The 22333-nt window shown below is 38.1% G+C and overlaps 2 protein-coding genes across 3 annotated transcripts; one reads left to right on the top strand and one right to left on the bottom strand.

The window, feature by feature from the left end:
* Nucleotides 1–7: 7 nt before the first annotated feature.
* On the bottom strand, nt 8–9652 carry prg4b (proteoglycan 4b). 2 transcript variants are annotated; one of them, XM_055187189.2, is made up of 12 exons: nt 9518–9652; nt 9215–9331; nt 8918–9040; nt 8422–8463; nt 7196–7243; nt 6056–7096; nt 4187–4270; nt 3797–3933; nt 3551–3704; nt 3363–3464; nt 501–626; nt 8–271 (listed from the first exon to the last, which is right to left on the bottom strand). In XM_055187189.2, the coding sequence occupies exons 1-12, from the start codon at nt 9579–9581 to the stop codon at nt 153–155; spliced, it is 2157 nt and encodes a 718-aa protein (XP_055043164.2). In that variant the 5' UTR covers nt 9582–9652; the 3' UTR covers nt 8–152. The 2 variants fall into 2 exon arrangements, with proteins under 2 accessions (XP_055043164.2, XP_073712280.1); XM_073856179.1 differs by having other exon boundaries at nt 7196–7245; nt 8430–8463.
* A 2088-nt stretch (nt 9653–11740) lies between these two features.
* scyl3 (SCY1-like, kinase-like 3) lies at nt 11741–20596 on the top strand. Its single transcript, XM_055186122.2, has 14 exons — nt 11741–12205; nt 12671–12861; nt 13135–13320; nt 13412–13525; nt 13814–13870; nt 13956–14058; nt 14537–14648; nt 15940–16017; nt 16267–16406; nt 17444–17631; nt 18387–18558; nt 18960–19121; nt 19202–19983; nt 20079–20596. Exons 2-14 carry the CDS (start codon nt 12697–12699, stop codon nt 20136–20138), a joined length of 2319 nt encoding a protein of 772 aa, XP_055042097.1. The 5' UTR covers nt 11741–12205; nt 12671–12696; the 3' UTR covers nt 20139–20596.
* Nucleotides 20597–22333: the final 1737 nt, after the last annotated feature.

The following is a 22333-nucleotide window of genomic DNA, read 5'->3' as shown; positions in this document are numbered from 1 at the left end:
TTTTATTTGAATAATTTTACAATAAATGTTTTTTGAAAAAAATGGTGGCGTGAATCCAGTCTCTGAATTCCAGTATTATGAGAAAAGCTTTTTTTCACACAAAATATCAAAATCTTTTAATAGAAATCATGTTTTCTGTACATCGCATAAGATCAATTGTTGTCGGACTTTGGACAATTGAAGAAACTGTTTGCCGTGTTGTCCTTTTGGCTGTTGGCAGGTTTTAGGATCACCGGTTTATCTCTTTCCATTTTTATGCTGTTGGACTGACCTGTAAAAGATTGTAATTTTAGTAAGCTGCCTCACTTAAAGAGTCACATTAGCCAGACATTCATCTGTCCTTGGCAATATTTAGTAAAACAGGCTGAATATTTTCCCATGTACCATCTTACAAGCACACTGCTTGTCAAACATGCTCCACCCTGACTGAGAAATTTATTAGATGGCTGCAAATGGTGCCAGGATTTTTTACCAGCTTTAATGACCGATACAACACTCACCTTGAGAGAACACATAGTATTTGTACCCTTCTTTTACCCTAGACGGCACAGACACAGCTGAGGTCACAGTGGTTGGAAATCCTCTCCAGCTTTTTGAGATGGTAATTACTGCCCCAAGAGCTGAATCTGTAAAAGAATATTAAAAATGAAGTCTTACACAGGGTTCCCACGGGTCCTTGAAAGATTGTGAATCTGGGGGGAAAATGTAAGGCCCCGTCACCCTGTCTTTGTCGTTAAGCCTCTCCATTGGTTGAATTTGATATACACATTCAAACGCACTTACCCCTGGAGGCGTCCCCAAAGTGTCACTGCAGTAACGCAGCGCAAGTTCCCTCGAAAGGGAACTGTAATAATGTATCTTAAAAGGTAACACGATGTAACCTTGCTCTCACTTGAAATGTGTCCCCACATTTAGCCCTTGAATTTGAGGGTATTGGACCTGGAAAGTCCTTGAAAGGTCCTTGAATTTAAGGTTAACTAAGGTGTTGGAACCCTGCTTACATTCTCGGTTTCTTTAAAAAAAAATAAAAACTGTATTCTTAGCTCACCCTAATTTGCAACTGTAAGTAAGCTAATAAAATGAATGTTATTCAAGCTGTCAGGTACGATTTTATGTGTAGTGATAGTTTGACACCTCGTTTGATTTCTCAAATCGCTCTCTTGCTGTACTTTAATCAGAGTTCCCACACCTTAGTTAACTTCAAATTCAAGGACTTTCCAGGTACAATACCCTCAAATTCGAGGACAAATGTGGGGACACATTTCAAGTGATAGCAAGGTTACATGATGTTACATTTTATGATACATTGTTACAGTTCCCTTTTGAGGGAACTCGCGCTGCGTCACTGTGGTGACACTTTGGGGACGACTTCATGGGTAAGTGCGTCTGAATGTGTATATCAAATTCAACCAATGATGAGGCTTAACAACAAGGACAGGGTAACGCGGGAGCCAGGAAGTATATCGCTATCTGAAATATTGCCAAAGACGGTGTTACAGGGACGCAGGAAGTATGGCAAGGGAGACGCAGCGCCTCGTTCCCTTCTCAGGGAACAACATTTACATGCGTAACCCGGAGACGTTTTCATGTGTCAAACACAACTAGGCAAAAAAGCATTTTGGTATGAATCAACATTCGCATACAGAAGATATAAGCATTTAAAGCGACCAGTTTAGCACGTGTACTTAAAAAGTCTAGAATTTTTTTATGATATCATCCTACACTACACAGGGAATAATGATTTTTTTTTCCAGAAAACTTCTTGCATAAAATAGATTCATGCACTTTCAATGACCTGTATTTATGTATGTACTGTATATTTTCAACAACTTCCCAGGGCCTTGAATTTTTTCCCCCGGATTCACAAACTTTCAAGGACCTGTGGGAACCCTGTTTAAGTTCTGGCTAGATGGGATACAGCTACAGCCAAATCTCACAAGATGTTGCTGAAAACAGCATTTTTGGCTAAATGGGATACAGCTACGGCCTGAATCCCATGAAATGTTGGGTCTGGGGTAGGATTAGGATAAAAACAGCACACATCCAGTGAGATTTCACAAGATTTTTGCCGTGGCTGTATACCTTCTAACCACAACCTTCTTTCTGCGCTGAATTGAACACACCCAGTTTTGGGGAAAGTTACTTTTAAAAATAATGCATTACTTTTAAAAATAATGCATTACAATATTAATTTACTCCCCAAAAAAGTAACTAATTGCGTTACTTTTAATGGAAAGTAATACTTGCGTAACTTTTAAGTTACTTTTGTGTTACTTTTTCTTACTTGGCTGAGGCTTGATCTCTTTCAGGCCTTGCAGGTGTTTTTTTATGACTGAGAAGTTCTGCATTCAGAAATCGCATATTTTCATCGCACAAATGTCAAGCTCTGGCCTGCCATAAACTGTTTCCACTCACTGTAAAAAAAATCAGTAGAAATTGCAGCTGAGTTGCCGGTAATTTACCGTAGATTTAAATTTATGTTATTTACTGGCAACATTTTGTTCAAAGTTAAACATTTACAAGTCTTTGTCTTTACAGAGTAAAACTAAAAAACAGCATCAAGCAAAACATTCTGGGAAACAAAATCTGAAGCAAAAAACAGAAAAAGGTTGATGATGATTTCTGGTTCCCAGAATGCTTTGCATGAGGCTGTTATTGTATAGTTTTATTCTGTAAAGACAAAGACCTGTCAATATTCAAAATTCATTTAACTTTGAACAAACTCCTGCCAGTAAACAACACAAATGTAAATCCACGACCAATTACCGGCAACCCAGCTGCAATAACATTGAAATTTTTACGGACTTTTTTTTACAGTGAAGGCGTGCACACATAAGAGTGCGTAATTCTACGTTCAATTTTAAATTTAGTAAAAAATGTTATCAAATTAATTAAACTAAAAAGTAACTCGCATTACTTTTAAAAAAAATTATGAATATTAATATGTACATTTATAAAGTAATGCTTTACTTGTTACTTCAGAAAAGTAATATTATTACATAATGCACATTACTTGTAATGCATTACCACCAACACTGAGCACACCTCTAGCTTTGCAAGTACCGTGCAGTTTACTTTTCAAACAGAGATTGTGATTAAGATGCGAAAGTTACAGCTGTCATATTTTAAAGCGGTTTACATAGGAGAGGTTTAAACTTTAAAATAATGGTGAAACATCTGTTCCAAGTACGACACAGTGTCACTTCCTTACAAAACATGTTTACACAAACTCTTATCTACACAAACCTTGCAAACTTAACAAACATTATCATTTCCTAGTATTTTCTGACGGAATGTGACTCATCTGCAGGTTGCCATGTGGACCTAAATAGTATTTTATAATCATATTTGCGAATTCTTACCAGTCCCTCTTCTGTATCTATTTCTTAAACTGATCACTGGAGTCATTGGCCTTTTCCCACAATCTGGAGTAACTTGGTAGGTGTACGTTTGAGCTTTCCCGCCTGCGGAAATCGATACAACAGTCAACAATGGCCTTTGGTCATGTTTTTGGGGTTAAAATGACCAATTCTGTGCTTTTGTCTCAAACCTCTTCTGAAGAAGATCACGGACTCCCTTCTGCTTCTGTACTGAGGCATAGATAAAGCAGCTGTGATATGACTGATTCGCCCAAAGCCCTCGCTGATGGGTTTAGGGAAGTCAGGATCCATTATATCATTCTCAAATCTCCAGTAGTTATTCCCCTGTGAAATATTGCATCAAATCACAGTCAGTCAACACCATGGGTTGTGACTTTTAGCATAGTACATTATTGTAGTGATGGAAGTGTATAAACCTTGAAAAAATAGGTTTTTCCCAGACAGTTGCAACGAGTGTACACGGTGTCAATAGGAGATGGGATTCCCCACACATTTGTAATCAACCTTGGAGGATCAGGGTTTCTGTTTCTATCCAGTGTCCAAAAATAATGTCCTGCATGGGAAAGTAAAGCGACATGATGAAAAACAATTATGCATGTCTGCATGGGTTACACTTTACAATAAGGTTGTATTTGTTAACATTAGTTAATGCATTAGCGAACATGAATATGTTCATTTCAGCATTTACTAATACATTTAAATCAAAACTTGTAACTGTTTGCATCAGAGTAAGGAGTTGTCATAAAGATGTCAAATGATTCAGGACTGGTTGTAAAATGTAAAGAAAAATACTAAATATCTGACACCTCTGAACACCACGATGGTCCCATTTCTGAGTGTTGTCAGACCACTGACTGGACGCCCACTACACAGATTAGTGTCATAGTCATCTGAAAAAAAAAGTTTTTTAGAATATATGCTATAAATAAAATGTCCAGTGTTTAGTTAGGTAGCAGGAAAGAACTGGCATGGCTTTTCACAATTGTTTAATTGTTCTAAAGAAACTTTACATTAATAAAAATAAGAAAAAACTGTAAGACAACAAAAAGCTAAAATTAATCCATAGTGAGCGGAGTAATAAAGGAAAGTCCCTGGTAGAAAAAAACTCTTGAAGGAGAGATAGACATAGCTGATCCTATAGTATAGAAGATACTACGCTCTAAAAATGGCTGGGTTGTTTTTGACCCGTAATGGGTAAATATTGGATAGATCACATGCTGGGTTAAAAATTACCCAATGTTTTGTTGTTGTTATGCAACCATGGGGTATGATAGCCCAGTATTGGATCAATTTTTGGCCCGGCACGTGTTCTGTCCGATGTTTGCCCATTGTGGGTCAACGGGGACCCGGCCATTTTTGGAGTGTGTATACACTCACCTAAGGGATTATTAGGAACACCATACTAAAACTGTGTTTGACCACCTTTCACCTTCAGAACTGCCTTAATTCTACGTGGCATTGATTCAACAAGGTGCTGAAAGCATTCTTTAGAAATGTTGGCCCATATTGATAGGATAGCATCTTGAAGATGATGGATATTTGTGTGATGCACATTTAGGGCACGAAGTAACCGTTCCACCACATCCCAAAGATGCTCTATTGGGTTGAGGTCTGGTGACTGTGGGGGCCATTTTAGTACAGTGAACTCATTGTCCTGTTCAAGAAACCAATTTGAAATGATTCGAGCTTTGTGACATGGTACATTATGCTGCTGGAAGTAGCCATCAGATGATGGGTACATGGTGGTCATAAAGGGATGGACATGGTCAGAAACAATGCTCAGGTAAGCCATGGCATTTAAACAATGCCCAATTGGCATTAAGGGGCCTAAAGTGTGCCAAGAAAACATCCCCCACACCATTACACCACCATCACCAGCCTGCACAGTGGTAACAAGGCATGATGGATCCATGTTCTCAATCTGTTTACGCCAAATTCTCACTCTACCATCTGAATGTCTCAACAGAAATCGAGGCTCATCAAACCAGGCAACATTTTTCCAGTCTTCAACTGTCAAATTTTGGTGAGCTAGTGCAAATTGTAGCCTCTTTTTCCTATTTGTAGTGGAGATGAGTGGTACTCTGTGGGGTCTTCTGCTGTTGTAGACCATCCGCCTCAACGTTGTGTGTGTTGTGGCTTCACAAATGCTTTGCTGCATACCTCGGTTGTAACAAGTGGTTATTTCAGTCAAAGTTGCTCTTCTATCAGCTTGAATCAGTCGCCCATTCTCCTCTGACCTCTAGCATCAACAAGGCATTTTCGCCCACAGGACTGCCGCATACTGAATGTTTTTCCCATTCTTTGTAAACCCTAGAAATGTTTGTACGTGAAACTCCCAGTAACTGAGCAGATTGTGAAATACTCAGACGTCTGGCACTAACAACCATGCCACGCTCAAAATTGCTTAAATCACCTTTCATTCCCATTCTGACATTCAGTTTTGGAGTTCAGAAGATTGTTTTGACCAGGACCACACCCCTAAATGCATTGAAGCAACTGCCATGTGATTGGTTGATTAGATAATTGCATTAATGAGAAATTTACCATGTGTTCCTAATAATCCTTTAGGTGAGTGTATATTGAGTAATACATTGTAAAAAATGTATGTGAATTAAAAGTTTTAATAATTTAAATTAAAAGTTAAAGGAAGCGGTTAGTTTGTATGACAATCTTACCAGCTTGGTACAGCTCGCTGTCTGTATCTTTTTTGTCATTGTTGTGTAAAGTTGGTTTAAAAGGTTTTGGGACTGGCTTGTTTGTTGGACCCTTTTCTGGAACCTCTTTTGGATTTGTAGTTGTGGGACCCTCTGTTGGTGTTGTGGTCATCAGACTCTCTGTTTGTGTTGGCGAACCCTCCTTTGGTGTTTTGGTCGGCAGACCCTCTGTTGGTATTGTGGTCGTCGGACCCTCGGTTGGTATTGTGGTCGACGGACCCTCGGCCGGTAGTGTGGTCGGCGGACCCTCGGCTGGCATGGTGGTCGGCGGACCCTCGGTTGGTATTGTGGTCGGCGAACCCTCCGTCTGTATTGTGCTCGGCAGACCCTCGGTTGGTATTGTGGTCGGCGGACCCTCCGTCGGTATTGTGGTCGACGGACCCTCCGTCGGTATTGTGGTCGGCGGACCCTCCGTCGGTATTGTGGTCGGCGGACCCTCCGTCGGTATTGTGGTCGGCGGACCCTCCGTCGGTATTGTGGTCGGCGGACCCTCCGTCGGTATTGTGGTCGGCGGACCCTCCGTCGGTATTGTGGTCGGCGGACCCTCCGTCGGTGTTGTGGTCGGCGGACCCTCCGCCGGTGTTGTGGTCGGCGGACCCTCGGTCGGTGTTGTGGTCGGCGGACCCTCGGTCGGTATTGTGGTCGGCGTACCCTCTGTCTGTATTGTGGTCGGCGGACCCTCCGTCGGTATTGTGGTCGGCGGACCCTCGGTCGGTGTTGTGGTCGGCGGACCCTCCGTCGGTATTGCGGTCGGCGGACCCTCCGTCGGTATTGTGGTCGGCGGACCCTCCGTCGGTATTGTGGTCGGCGGACCCTCCGTCGGTATTGTGGTCGGCGGACCCTCCGTCGGTATTGTGGTCGGTGGACCCTCCGTCGGCATTGTGGTCGGTGGACCCTCCGTCGGCATTGTGGTCAGTGGACCCTCCGTCGGCATTGTGGTCAGCGGACCCTCTGTTGGTTTTATGGTCGCTGGACCCTCTGCTTCAGATGGAGTTGCCTCAGCTGGTGCATCAGTTAAAAAAGTAATTAAAAATGGTTTTAAGCAATTATTTATATAACTATTAACACATATTTGTTAGTGTCCTGTTGGAAATTGCTCACCAGGCAAAAATGCACTTGCGCTCTCATCCACAGGGGTCTCTAAATCCTCTGTTTAAAAAGAAAGAATCATACTTAGAAATGGTGTTAAATTACAATCTCACTGGAGCGGTACCCTTTCAAAAAGTAGGCCTACATAAAAAGTACAAAAAGAACATAGTACCTCAAAGGTATACATATAAGGTCCCAGTTTTCCTGATCCCATTTTTCAAACTTTAGTTGCTGTTACAGTGGGTTCACACCAACTGCGTTTGAGGCGTCAAATATGCGTCTACCGCGCATAGTTTGCCGCTTGGGCATTTTGAGTTTACTCACTTCATTTGCGTGTGAAATTCTAGTCTTTGAGACATTCACGTGGAAATTTGCGTCATGGGAGGGGCTTCTGTTACTCTGCTCGCCTGTAATCACGTCACTACTAGAGCAAGCTCCTAATTGGTTAACGCGGCACGTTTTTCGCCAATTTTTTCAACTCGCGCGTTTCCCGCGGCACCGCTCAATTCGCGCCATTCGCACAAACTAGTCTACACTAAAATCACTTGCGCTTGACGGCTCTACCGCAGCTGGTGTGAACACAGCATTAGAGCATAAACATTACGTATAAAATGATAAAGCTCAAAGTTCACTGCCAGACGATATATTTTCTTTAACAGAATTCCCCTTTCAAAGCCTACAGCGAACGGCCAGTTTGGACTACAGCCATCTACTTCCCGGTTGAATAACATCAAAGCAACTCCGCCCACATGAATCCTTCAGTCACCAGCTAAGCTCAAACGGCTAAGCTAAGCTGCTGTCGAATCACAACACATTAAACAAACTACACAATAAGTACTCGTTATGTAGGCTTTCTGAAGGAGGGACTTCATAGAACAAGGAAGACATCAGTCTGATTTTAGGACACTGAAAACAGTGGTACACAGATAAAGCCAATACATTTCAATAATAGTAAATAACCAAAATAATCTCTGGCACATGTAAAGTGGGTGTAGGTCGTCCAAAATGGAATTCTGAAAATGAAAACTTCAAGTTGTCAAAGTTAAACGGGTTTGGAATAACAAATAATTACGCCAAATTACGATTCTAGGTTAACTTTTCCTTTAAGGTATGCAGTATGCTTATGTAATTCACCACACTCAGTTTATACTGTCATAACTGATCAAGTCTGACCTTTAATGCAATTACATTGAGTCATTTCTAAAAAAAAAATTTAAGAAAGGAAGAAAACGATTTACCTTTAACTCCTTCATAGTTGGTCATATCTTCATTGGAGGATTCTACAAAAAAATTAGGGGTCTCAACTGTGTGTTAGGTGTACTAAAAACAGTTACACGGAGCAATAGTACAATCACTTTAAGTTGGTTATTTGTGAGTTATGGCAAAGCTACAGTAATTCTAGGTTTTATATGTTTAGGCATAAGTAGAGATGATCTTTCTGTTATGGCTGTGTAAGTGTGGAGAGATGTTATATGCATTACAATACCTAAATACAGAAATCACATAGTTGTTAATTATATTAAATATTAATATTATTATTATTATTATTATTATTATTATTGATTGCTTTTGATAAACAGTCCATTCATGACATTGCCACACTGTTAATCACACATGTGCTTGAAGGATTATCAAGAATTATTATGTATGAATCATGCTCAAAGACATAAACATGCATTGGTTGCTTTACTTTAGTTATGACATTACTGCATATGTTTTGGTTTAGATTCTTACCTTCCACCAAACACAAGCTTTCATAATCTGGGCAGCATTGATTGTATGTGATACAGTCATTATCACAGTGACATGTATTGCCTCTTTCAAAAGGCTCCCCACAGCGTCCTTTACATGAGTTCTCTGATAGAAAAAAAAATCTTAGCGCAGAGCAAATAGTACATTTAACTGTAGTCTGTTACAAAAACCTATACCATAAGTCCCAGAGTGACATAGCGACTAAGTATTGATTAAATGTTAAAGCTGTACATAACATAACAATAAACAGCCCTAGAGGAGAGTTTATAAGAGTCTTACTTGTGGTACAGAGGCTTTTAAAGTCTGTACAGCATTCATTAAGTCCTAGACACTCATAATCACACTGGCATAAACTTCCTTTGTAGTAGCCTTGTCCACAACGGCCATTACAGCTTTCTGGACAGAAAATATTTCAGGTATATTAAGACTATATGCACAGTTACTTAAGTAAATACATTTTAGGGTAAATTATTTACAGTGTCAACATAATCCAATGAGAAAACTAACTCTCTTTCAACAGTGCTTACATATATATTTATAAAAATATGTCATAAATATTAATAATGGTAAATCGATACTTACTCGAATCTGAATGGCTCAAGGACGCACATGCAAACAGTAGAAAAAAGAACAAATATTTGTCCATCTCAGTTGTTTACTGCTGGACACATAACAAATAAAAAAATGCTGATGCAGTAGCAGTTAATATTCTACAGAATGAATGAAGAAACAATCTGCTTCGCTCCCTTTTCATTCTCTTGCTGTGAAAAGACCTCACTTTTATATACAGGCAAAATGTTTTGGTATTCCTCTTTTGGGAAGGGTCCAAATATACAGCAAGTGCTGAATTACTAATCGTCTAGTGTGCAAGGGTGCGGTGATTCAGTGAGGTAGACAGACAAACTTGAACTTTCACAGTGTGTACTGGCTGCATCAGAGAACATACTAAAAACTTTGGTTATCATTGAATCGTCATTGAAGACTGACACTTATTCATTACTTACAATGGCAATATACTTAATTTGTTTGGTCTTGAGAATAGAAATAATTTCCTTTGTGAAGTCTTATAGACTGGACCAGGTTGACTGGCATGTGTCTATTAAGTGACTATTTTGAAACGTAACTAGACAAAATGTCATAATACCACATCTGTGTGAGGACAAATTTTGGCTGCTGAACAGTCAGCCTTCACCAGACTGTTTATTTTCATAGTCATCACAGAAGATGGTTGCATCGGCCGATATCAGTCAGAATAATCGTATATATATATATATATATATATATATATACACACACAACCATAAATTAAATTAGGAAAATAATTATAAAATAAATATTGTATTTTACATAAAAGACACTGGTTAAATTTTAATATGGGAACATTTACTTTAGATCATTGGTGCAATCTTAAAAATAACTTCATTTTGATCTTTTAATTTAATTTAAAAAAATAATAATAATTTATTATACGATTTTTTTATTATACATACGATTATTCAGACTGATATCGACCAATGGCGATACTCTGGTGGTTATATTACCTTGCATTAACTCAATTCTGAGGATTAACTTTTCTAAAAGTTCTTAAATTAATATAATGACCATGAATTTTAAACATAAAACTAATGATGTTTCTTTACATTTTCTATACATACATGTATATATATATATATCAACCCGTTAGACACACACACACACACACACACACACACTACATAACAGCAAATCTGTTCCATTAAATGATATTTAAATAATTATATTACTTATATAAATTAATTTATAATAATTTTTTAAATAAACTAAGAGATCAAAATTAAGTTATTTTTAGGACTGCATCAATGATCTAAACCAGTATTTCTCAAAGTGTGGTCCGCCAAACCCCCCCAGTGGTCCGCCAAAAGATGACCTAAACTAGTCACTAAGTAGATTTTTTATGCACTTGCGAAACTGTGATATCAGTTATTGCCTTTCTTTTAATAACGTAAAAATGGATCGGTCGGCTAAACCAAAGAGGGTCAAAATTAAAAGAGCTAAAATCCACAAGATCTAGTTTTTGTTTCATGTGTAAAATCCCTGTAATTTCAGTGATTTTGGACATTAAGGGGAAATTTTTTTTTCAGTATTTTATTGTTACCATAGTTACAACCATAGAGCACCCTGAGTTTTAAACTAATGGCTTTTTGGAATGACATTAAGTGGGACCTAGGCTGTTATAGTATGTTTAATTGCATTTTTTTCACACGTGCAGTTTGTTGTTCATATTAAGCTGCAACTCATTTCACATTTACTTTTTCAAATGAAATAAAATTCATATAATAATTTCTGAACATAGCATTGTATTTGTTTTTTAAAAAATTACTTTTTGACTTGAAACAGTTGCATATTAATCTTAAACTTAGCTTATCCTTCCTATTTTGTTGTTTTTTCGGGGAGTGTTAGAGTGGGATTCTGTTAGGTGGTCCTCAGTTAAAAATTGGAAGATAAAGTGGTCCTTGGGCTGAAAACGTTTGAGAAACACTGATCTAAACTAAATGTGCTCTTATTAAAATGTAACCAGGGTCTTTTATGTAAAATACGATATTTATTTTATCATTATTTACTTAAAACTTGAAAAGGTTTTTTTTAATACACAAAAAAGATTTAAAAAAAATAGCTAAAGAAAAAAATAGACATTTTCCTTATAACCACAATCAACATTTAACATTTAAAATGAATAAATCCTGTCAGTCAATCTGCGTGGTCTCACACCACCGACGGCTAAACCAATACCGACATGTTGGTGGATAAGAAACAATTCAAAGCGTACAGTTTACCTAAAACATCATAAGTTGCTAGCGTTTGAAGCTAAACCAATATTTTAATTGTAATTAACTCTTAAATTGTTCATTTAAAATGCCATTTTAATCTATATATCGACATTTGTTTTTACGTGACGTTGTTACCCCTGCACAGCAAAATCATTTGGCCATGGTTCGGTCCAAAATGTATAACCGGAAGAGCCGGTGTTTACTGTTTGCAAACAGGAAGTCGTGCATTTCGCAGGTTAAAAAATACAAATCTGTCAAAACAAGCGATTTGTAGTTGAGAAAATGTATTTGAAGCGTTTGTCCACCACGAAACAGACTTATTAAAACGAAGTTTACGAAAGCAAACGGTGGCGCTGATAAGGTGTGTTGCAATAATGGTTTGTGCTGGAAAGGAAAACTGGTTTTCCTAGTCGATTCGCTACCTACAACCCCTGCGAGGAGACACCGGCACCGACACACACAGGTAGTCTGAGCTTCACGGCGATACATATCCATACACAGGAGAAAGATGAGTGTCAAATAATATCTATCAAAGCGATGTATTGACGAGTGTATAATTTGATCATAACGCTGACGAATCATTAGAAACATTGTCTGTCATTGCAAAAAAAACTTGAACACGTGGCTGTATTTATTATATGTACCCTGGAGACTAATATACCAATATACATTTGCAACCATATTGAGAATGTCATATTATTTTTAGATTGTCCTTGAAACTAAGATCAGGAGCACTATGTACACTACACTATGTATACAATTACTATCAGTATGTGCGTTCCTTGGGATTAAACCCACAACCTTTGCACAGCTAATGCGACATTGTAACAGTTAAGCTACAGGAACAACAAGAATACAGATGAATACAGAAATATTTGAAATGCCATATTGAATACCTGTATTGGTCAAGTTTTTATTTGTTTGACAGGCAGACAACCACACCTCAGTGTAAAGATGGGAGCTGAGAGCAGTACTCTACCAAGCTGCGTGCTGGAGGAGCCATTGCTGACACTACCGTCTGGTCTTACTATGTACAGTGCGATCCTCAGAGATGGCAAACCCGCCTCTGTCTTCGTGCACAAGAAAGACAATGAAGATAAAGTCAGTAAAGCTGCCAAGGTATAAGTGAACAGTTGACATGTAACCTGATTATATACAGTACACTATCAGGAAAAATATTAGTCATGTTTTTTAGAACTAGGGGAAAACACAAATTGAGACCTTATGTAGGATAATATTACCAGCTGGGTTTTCACTGACAGAGACACATTTATATAATTTAAGCATACACCTTATAATAAAATTATAATTAACAATCCAAAGAGTATTTAAACTTTTGATTGGAAGACATCTTTTAAATCCTTTTTTTAATTGAATGCATCTTCATTACAGCACCTGAAGACGCTCCGGCATCCGTGTCTCATTCGCTTCCTTTCGTGTTCAGTTCAGGATGGAGGTATACATTTAGTGACTGAGCCTGTTCAGCCTTTAAAACGGGTGTTAGAGAGTCTAACTCCAGAAGAGATCTGCTCAGGCCTGTACGATCTCCTGCAGGCACTAGTGTTTCTGCATGATAGGGTATGAATCCATTCACTAAAGTTTTTATTTAGATTTCATGCACTTAAGTTTTCTTTTTGTCAATACATTGATGTTTCTTTTTGTCTCTTAGGGCAAATCAAGCCACAACAACGTGTGCATGTCCTCAGTGTTTGTCAGTGAAGATGGCCACTGGAAGCTTGGTGGGATGGAAACGGTCTGCAAGTTTACAGAGGCCACCCCCGAGGTGACATCTTTAACTCAATAATTTGTCCAGTCCTACATTATTTAAAGAGGACAATCATTTGTGACCCTGCCTAAAAAATCATCCTACATAATGTAAAGAACATCTGTAAAAAATAACCTGGATATCTTTAATATTGACTTTAGCCTGAATTTCACAGATGGGTTAAATATATTTTTAAGCATTTATTTCATTGAGGTCCAGTTAATGTTACAGTATCACATGTGTTTTTACCTTTAAATTGGTTATATTTTTTTTACTGATTACTATTTGTTTGTGTAACATTTTCAGTTTCTCACAAGCATCCAGAATGCAAGGGAAAATGGCGCAATTCCTCCTGAGGAGAAGGTCGGAAAACGTAACATTTAATCAATCTGACCGTAAACGTTTTGTCACGGTGACTTGGTAATTATGTGTTGTTTTCATTTTTCAGCTCGAAGGATTCAAAACTCTTCCCGACAAGCACGCCCACTCTCGAGACGCTTTTTCATTTGGGGTGATGGTAGAGGATCTTCTTCCATCACTGACGGGACATGGTCAGTAGCTCTTTTAAATTAGCAGACACTTGTTAAGTAGACGGAGCGTTCATCTGTCTAGCATTCATCCTGTTGTGGAAGTTGCTAAGACTTTAATGCTTTTCAATTATGACTCTTGAATTATTAGACATTGTGACTGATTTGTTATTACCGGTAGTCTGACAACAGCATACAAGACGATGTTTCGCATCAGAGGCGGTGCTAAAGAAAAGTTTTCCATTCAGGGTTATGATGTCTTCATGTTCACAGAACAGAACGATCCATTGGAGCCCACTGATGTTGATGCATTTGGCTTTCCCAATGTTGTTTTTCCTTACTGAAACCATATGTGCTGGCATCTGTGCCATCATAAGTCTCACTGTCTCTTAATTCAAGTGCTGTTTGTTTTTCCATTCCTTGTTTTTTTCCACAAGCAACATTTTATTTTTCCATGTCTGCTCCCCAAGTTTGTAACCTCCACCCAAACTTTCTGTCTTAGTCTCAGATGACTTGTTGGAGGGTCTAAAGAACACGCTGCAGGTCAGCCTCTTGACCCCTGACGCCACGTCTCGACCATCTCTCAGCAGTTTGCTGACTCACAAGTTTTTCAGGTTCACATTTAATATCTTTTGACAATTATGGGTGATTCTCACGAAATCCAGATTTAGAAGGTGTCCAGCATCAGAATTTTTAAAAAGCCCTTGAAGCCATTTTTTTGCACATATAAGATTAAGGTCTGAACTTACTATAACCATTCTTTTTAGAGGATTTAAAAAATATTTCCTATAGAATTATTTACATTTTTTTTTAGATTATTATCAAAAATTATCATTACCGCAACATGATATTACATTAATTATGCATTTACAAACTCATGTTTCGGTAATGAGTATGAGTACTTAAAAGTTTTAACTTTTATCTGGAGAGAAAAAATAAGAACTGCTTACCTGGTAGCCATCTTGAGTGTCACAGTCAATTATGTCCCTTCCAACTATTTTTTTGTTTGTTGAAAATGTTAGTACTTGAGGGCTTAAACAATGATTGAAAATTGTTGCGGATGATGAGAAAATTGGTCTTGGACACATTTATATTCCCTATTATTTCTCTACATTTGCCAATGATCACCAAATACCACATGTTTCTTTACTGTACATTTTTATAGTATAACATGCACTGAAGTTTTTTTTTTTAAGATTTTTTAATTATAAATATTTCCATGTCAAAGAACCCAAATCATTGACACGTTGCGGTAATGAAATTTTCCCCCAACTAATTTGGTTTGTATGATGTCATTTGAAATCATGTGCAAAATAGTACATGAAGAAATGTTTGTAACTGTATGCTTCTTATTTTGATATCATTTACTTTATCAAAATGTTTCATGACGCCTCATAAGTCTAATTTCGCGAGAATCACCCTCCATATCATTAAGCTATTTTTCTGGCTAAGCTATTAATTCGGGTTAAAGGTAAAGTTTACACAAAAATTAAAATTTTTGTCATTTACTCATCCTCATGTTGTTTTAAACCTGTATAAGTTTCTTTATTCTACTGAACACAAAAGAAGATATTCTGAAAAATTATGTAATCACACAGTTGATGGTATCCATTGACTTCAATAGTGGAAAAAAAATACTACGGAAGTCACAGGGTACAGTCACAATTGTGTGCTTACCATCATTTATCAAAATATCTCTTTTGTGTTTAACAGAATAAAGAAACTCATACAGGTATAAAACAACATGAGAGTGAGGACATCGAATTAAAATTTTTGGGTGAATTTTCCCTTAAAGAGTATCTTCTTGAAATCAGATTGATTTAACAAAAGTTAATTTAGCCTATATTCAATATTTGATAAAAAGTTAAATTAACCTAAACTTTACAATATTTAATTTGTTTTTAGAAACGACTTTTTAGATATTGTGAATTTTCTGAAGAGCTTGACCCTAAAAACTGAAGAGGAGAAGAATGAATTCTTCAAGTAAGTTTTACATTGATCACACTGAATGTTCATTATGTAGGATAATTTTATGTAGAAAACAGTAAATCACAAAAATGACTATAGCTGGGTTTTCACAGACTAATAAGTCACAAATCAAAACCGCTTCTCTCTAAAAGTCACTCTGAAAAACCATAAGCAGTTATTAACAAATAATTTAAGTGATGCGTTATTCTGTTACTACATTATAGAGTGATGTCTGGTGGTTTAAATATCCATATGTGTACACAGGTTTCTCTTAGATCAAGTTCAGAACCTCCCTGAGGAGTTAATCGCTGCACGTTTGGCTCCTAAGCTGTTAAATACTCTGGTGTTCGCAGAGCCTATGGCTGTTAAAAGCTTCCTTCCTCACCTCTTACGGCCAAAGCAAGGTAAAGACATTCAGTAAACAACAGAACAGGGTGTCAAACTCATGGGCCAAATCTGGCCCGCCCCCTCATTTTATGTGGCCTACGAGAGCTTGCAAATAATGTTATTGTTAGTATAAGTTTTATTTTTTGCAGGGTATTTTCGGCATTTATTTTGTTTTGGTGTCCAGTAATTTTTGGCCCACCAAAGTCTTTTTTGATCATTTAATGTAATTAAAGAGTGATAATGTTGATGATTCCAAAAGAGAGAATGAGGAAAGAGAACAAGCATAGAGCCTCAGGCCGCACGCATGCACTCTCTAAACTAAGCACAGTTTCTGCTTTTTCTCGCTCATCAAATCAGATACAGACCAAATCCTATCAAGCAAGGAAATGTTTTCAGTCTCGTTTACTCGTTTTTGATGTCCAGCTAGAAATAGCCCACAATGCGTCTATTTCCGCTAATGTCTGATTCACAAACTAATGACTCATTTAAACCGGTTAAGTCTAAAGAACGATCTAAAACTACTGATCTGTACGACACTGAACTCGTGAGACATCTGTCAATCAAGGCAAGTAAACAAATTGCAGCTTTTTGCAAAGAGGGCAATTTATCTGTGTCTGATAAATGCATGGCCTATATATAATGTTGTGGAGGTTGTAAAACTCTTTATTGGTATCCAAAAATGCCTCTCATTTTATTACCTGGACAATCAGGATGACAGAGAAATCGGAGAGTGTGCTCAAACACAGCATGTGTTTTTGTTACCACTATTTTTTTTAATAAATCTGAATACACCTTGCACTTGAATGCACCTTGTCATTATTTGTCCTGGGCTTAGCTAGGCATTAATTGAGTTATTAACAAAACCAGTAGTAAACAAATGCAGAGGTTATTGTGGAATGTAATAAGAGTTAATTGAAAGCAACCGTAATGCTGATGTGGCCCGGAATGAAATTGAGTTTGACACCCCTGATTTATAAGCAGCTCACAATACACAAACCCTGTGGAGTAACCATTTATTTTGAGTGGTGATATAGTTTGTGTTTTTGCTACACAGACCCCAGTGCGGGCACCAGTGAGGAGTGTCTGTTATCAGTGTCTCTGTATCGGAGATATGTTGTTCCTCATCTCCTTAAGCTCTTTAAGGTCAACGAGGAGCACGTCAGAATCGTCCTCCTCTCACACATTCACATCTACGCAGAATTCTTTCCTCACGAAGAACTCAAAAACCAGGTTCTTCCTCAGGTACTTATAATTTTTTTAGCTTTTTAAAATAATGCTTAAGTCTTAGAACAAATATGTGACCATGGACCACGGGTATATTTGCAACCATTGCCACCAATGCATTTTACGGGTCAAAATTGACCAAAGAGTTTCAATATTTTTCCTATTTAAAACTTGACTCTTCTATAGTTACATTGTGTACTAAGACTGAAAGAAAATTAAAAAGTGCGATTTTCTAGGCCGATATGGCTAATAACTATACTCTCATTCTGGCGTAATAATCAAGGACTTTGCTGCTGTAACATGGCTGCCTGCAGCAGGCGTAGCGATATTGCGCAGCACCCGAAAATAGTCCCCTTAGTTGCTTTCAATAGCTGGGGACTATTTTCGGGCACAGCGTAGTATTATTGTGCATGCTGCAATTTTTCATTTTCCGTTGGTACACGATGTGGCTACAAAGAGTCAAGAATTAAATGGGTAAAATATCAAAACTCTTGAGCACAATGGGGTCTAATCGGATTCAATGGATTGTGCTAAGCTATGCTAAAAGTGGTACCGCCAGACCTGGACATCAGCTGAATGGATTTCAAAACGGTAAAAATCAAATATTTAACTTTGGGGAGCTGGAAAATAAGCAATTTTCAAAAAAAGTAAAGTGTCTCTTTAAAAATAGACACTTACGATTTTGTGGTCCAGAGTCACGTATGTAATTGTGAGGAAATTCAGAATGTTAAAGTTAATATTATTCTGTGTGTTTTAAATGCTCTATCATGCAGGTTTTGCTGGGAATGAGGGATACAAATGACTCACTTGTCGCCATGACACTACAGAGTCTGGCTGTGCTTGTTCCTTTGCTGGGTGCCCAGGTAGTTGTTGGTGGGGAGAGGACCAAAGTCTTTAAACGCACTACACCCAACTTTACCAAGTCCACCGAGGTCACCCCAGAGAGTAAGACACCGTTAATACATCTTGTTTTATTTCTTTTCCCAGAATTTATGTGTTTTAGGCGAACTATGTATTTATAAATTAATTTGTGGGTTAACAAAGCGATGGGCACATTTTAAGTTTGTATATAGTAGTATAGTTATCATTAAAGCTTGAGAAATATAAAAATGTCATTGGAGTAAAACACTTTAATTGGTGATGCTATTGACCAGTGTTGGCCACTGGAGGATGCTGCAGCATCAAATAAATGTTAATACATTTTTATATATTTCATTTCAATTTATGAGTTCTCTACAGTTTGAGACAATAAATTATATATTTAGTGACGAATGTAACAACAAAAATCATGACATTATTAGTTTAATCTACTTATAAATATATACACTTTACTTTCTCCTATGCAGCATCACCTGTGCATATTGTTGGGCCATCATATCCCCATATCTCACAACCTCCTAAAGTCCTGAATCTGTTGCCTAATGCCAAAAATGTGGTATTAGAAAATGTGTACTCACTACAAGCAACTGACAAGACGACTCGGCAGCACACTATAGCAGAGAGGGCAGGTATGACACAGCCGACACTCTTTTGGATAATAAAGGTAGAAAAAAATTCTCTATTCTTAGTATATTTGTGCTTTTTTCAGCATTTTACAAGGAAATGACGCTCCCTATGAACGGGTTCAGAACGGGCACACAAGCTGTGGAGAGCACACGAAGCATCAAAACGGTGAGATCTGATGAAGACTGGCCTAACTGGAGTGACACCGAAGATGCAGAAAAAGATAAGAGTCAATCAATCCAAATCAGCATTCGGTCGGCGAGTATCCCAGACCAGAGTGACTCTGCTAAATCACCCAATGCTAAGAATGACAGTGAGGAACCTTGGGATGATTTTGAGGACTCTGAAGTAACCTTCGACCAATCACCCTCAACCACTCTACCCCTATCTATACCAAATACATCAACAAAAACAACTCCGTCATCTAGATCTGAACCCAGCGCTGGAAGGCTGTCTAAAGCACTTAAGCTGAACACTAGCGTGAGAAAGTCTCCAGACCATAACAATATCTCATGGGACACAGGTTGGGAGCAGGAAACCGATAATAACCAAGAACCCAGCATAACAAGTTTAACATCAGAGCCCTGGCCAAATACAACAATCAAAAGCCATGGAGCCGGGGGTCTCGGAGAGGAGTTCACCATTGTGGTGAAGAAGAAACCAGTGCGAGATCCAGAGCTGGAGTTTTTCGCAGACATGGTTCCAGATATAAAGCTGTCTTCCCCGTCTCTTCTGCCTTCAGCGGAGAGCTCAGTCAGTGAACCCTTCACAGCTACATTGACGGGACACAAAGCATCAGACGATGCAGACTCATCAATAGATGTACTGAACCTCACAGCTAAGTTTGCAGCAGCTGACTCGACTGAGGTAAGTTCATGGGTTCAACCCAAAATTATTAACAATAGGACTCAATATTAATTCACTTGATATAGGATGAGCAACTTTTCTTTTGGTTTTGGCAGACAGAGGCAGCAGGTTGGGGTGATGATGACCTCAACTGGGAAGACGAGAACACCTGGTGATTTCTAGGAGGAATAAAACCACATATGCCACCTTCATGACATAATTGCTCAAGAAGATCACACCTGATGTACCAATTTCATAATTTTAATGAACTACTATTTAAAATGGTGTTTTATGGTTCTCCATTCAATATGATAATCAACTTGCTGTTGCCGTTGCAATTGATCTATGGTGAAAAGTGAAGTTTCTCGAACTAATCATGCCAAATCCTAATAAGAAACTTTCAATCCTGTTGTACTGAGAAGATGTGTAAGCTAGAAGTACATCTGCTCAGTTCATGTTTATCAAACTGTTTTTTTTGTGCCATAGAGCTTTTGTTCTGTTTAGTGAGCCTTACAGGACAGACCGGCTCAACCGGAGATGAAATGTATAATTTTTGTTTACTAGATTTGGGTGAGAGCCTGACATTATTTATTTGTATTATCAGCTGCTAATGAAATAAAAAGATTTTATGGTATTTGGTTTAATTTTATTCTTAAAGCCAAAATATTCACAAAAACAAATACTTCATTCAAACTTACACTGGAATTGAGAAGCTCATATGCAAATCTGCTAAATGCCCCCCGTCAAAAATGAGATGATGATACTAACAAATGCTCTTAATATGGAAGATGAATTTGAAGAATGACGGTTTATGGATCACATTCAAACTCGAGACCCTTGTGATTACTTAGACCTAAATACAACCTGAATGCAGATCACAGCGCCCCCTAACATGTAGTTTAGTTTCTTCATTTTTACATTCTGATTTTCGTTATTTGCAAAGTTTCTAATTGCATCTTTAGTAATTTTGCACCCATTTACCGCCTTGTCTGACGAAGTGGATTTTGTTTTAAAAGTGAAGGGTTTTTAAAAAAAAAAAAGCTTACATGGACTTACTGTGGATTCACACCAGCCGCGTTTGAGGTGTCAAATTTGCGTCTACCGACTCTAGTTTGCCGCCTGAACATTTTGAGTTTACTCGCTTCATTTGCACGTGAAATTTTAGTCATCGAGACATTCATGCTACGTACACACCAAATGCGAGGCTCACGGGATTTAACTTCGTGTCATGCAAATTTTTCGCTCAAGTTTCGAGCTTCATATTTCCAATTTGGGCGAAGACGCGTTTGAGGCGAATAGCTCGTTTTTGCAACAAACGCGGCGCCCATATCGCGTCATTCGCATCGCCCCACGCAAGAACTGTCTGATCGCATCTTTGCACTGACTTCGTATGTAATCTACTCGCAAATCATTGAACCCGCGTTTGGTGTGAACCCACAGTCATGCAGAAATTCGCGTCATGGGAGGGGCTTTTGCGACTCCGCTTGCTTCCTGTAATCACGTCACTACTAGAGCAGGCCCCTGATTGGTTAACGCAGCACGTTTTCCGCCAAAGTTCACATTTTTCAAATTGCGCCTTTTCCCGTGGCAACGCTCAATGTGCACAAACTAGATGCACAAATGAGGTGGAATCGCATGTAACAATTTCAATTCAATAATTTAACTAAATTAACACAAATTCACTAAAATCAAATAATTTACATTGCTTTCTGCTAGAGTTTGAATGAATAACACTTTTCAATGTCACTGTAAATGCATACCGAATTACGATTGGTCAACGACACCGTAGCAAATAGCATTCTTTAGCTACAACCCAATTAGCCTACTTATACTATGCTCTAATAGTATGTACTGTTTTTGTGTTGTAAAAGTACATGCATTAATATGTCCCAATCCACACATTGTGACATATTAATGCAAAACGGAAGTGATGACTCCTGCCTGGACGACACTGTGATCTTTAAGAAATTCAAACATCAGAATACAACTCATCCTTGCATTTATAGTAAGCATTTCTTCATTCATGTATTTGTCATGTAATGTTTACTCAGAAGTTTAATTTATTGATTCAGCGATGCATTATTTAATTTGTTAATTCTGTGCAGCACAACTAAACCCCGCCCTCTCGTGGTGAGTTGTGGGTAATATCAGCCGTTTGAGTGTCCATGATCTACACTTCCGGGAACTTTATGGATACTCATTTTAACATACTAGGATGATTTAGGACACACTAATTCTAATTGAAATACTACTTAGGATGGTTAGTATGCAGACTGGAATGCCACCACTTGTAAAATGTACACAACGTCAATAATTACGCAGGAATGGGCTTTTAATGTGAGTTTAATAAACACTTAAGAGTCTTCAGTGT

This window comes from Misgurnus anguillicaudatus, chromosome 18 (assembly GCF_027580225.2).
Source record: "Misgurnus anguillicaudatus chromosome 18, ASM2758022v2, whole genome shotgun sequence".
Taxonomy (NCBI): Eukaryota; Metazoa; Chordata; class Actinopteri; order Cypriniformes; family Cobitidae; genus Misgurnus; species Misgurnus anguillicaudatus.
This window is presented reverse-complemented; position numbering and strand designations above follow the sequence as displayed.

What these genes read in the sequence shown, in the direction of transcription:
- prg4b (XM_055187189.2), bottom strand. Translation starts at nt 9,581, where the DNA reads ATGGACAAATATTTGTTCTTTTTTCTACTGTTTGCATGTGCGTCCTTG. An exon ending in AAGCTTGTGTTTGGTGGAAG is followed by an intron (nt 8,464 to 8,917) that starts GTAAGAATCTAA and finishes ATTTTTTTGTAG; the next exon opens with AATCCTCCAATGAAGATATG. An exon ending in CAGCGAGCTGTACCAAGCTG is followed by an intron (nt 4,271 to 6,055) that starts GTAAGATTGTCA and finishes TTTTTTTTTCAG; the next exon opens with ATGACTATGACACTAATCTG.
- scyl3 (XM_055186122.2), top strand. Translation starts at nt 12,697, where the DNA reads ATGGGAGCTGAGAGCAGTACTCTACCAAGCTGCGTGCTGGAGGAGCCA. An exon ending in AAGTCAGTAAAGCTGCCAAG is followed by an intron (nt 12,862 to 13,134) that starts GTATAAGTGAAC and finishes TCTTCATTACAG; the next exon opens with CACCTGAAGACGCTCCGGCA. An exon ending in CAATTCCTCCTGAGGAGAAG is followed by an intron (nt 13,871 to 13,955) that starts GTCGGAAAACGT and finishes TTCATTTTTCAG; the next exon opens with CTCGAAGGATTCAAAACTCT.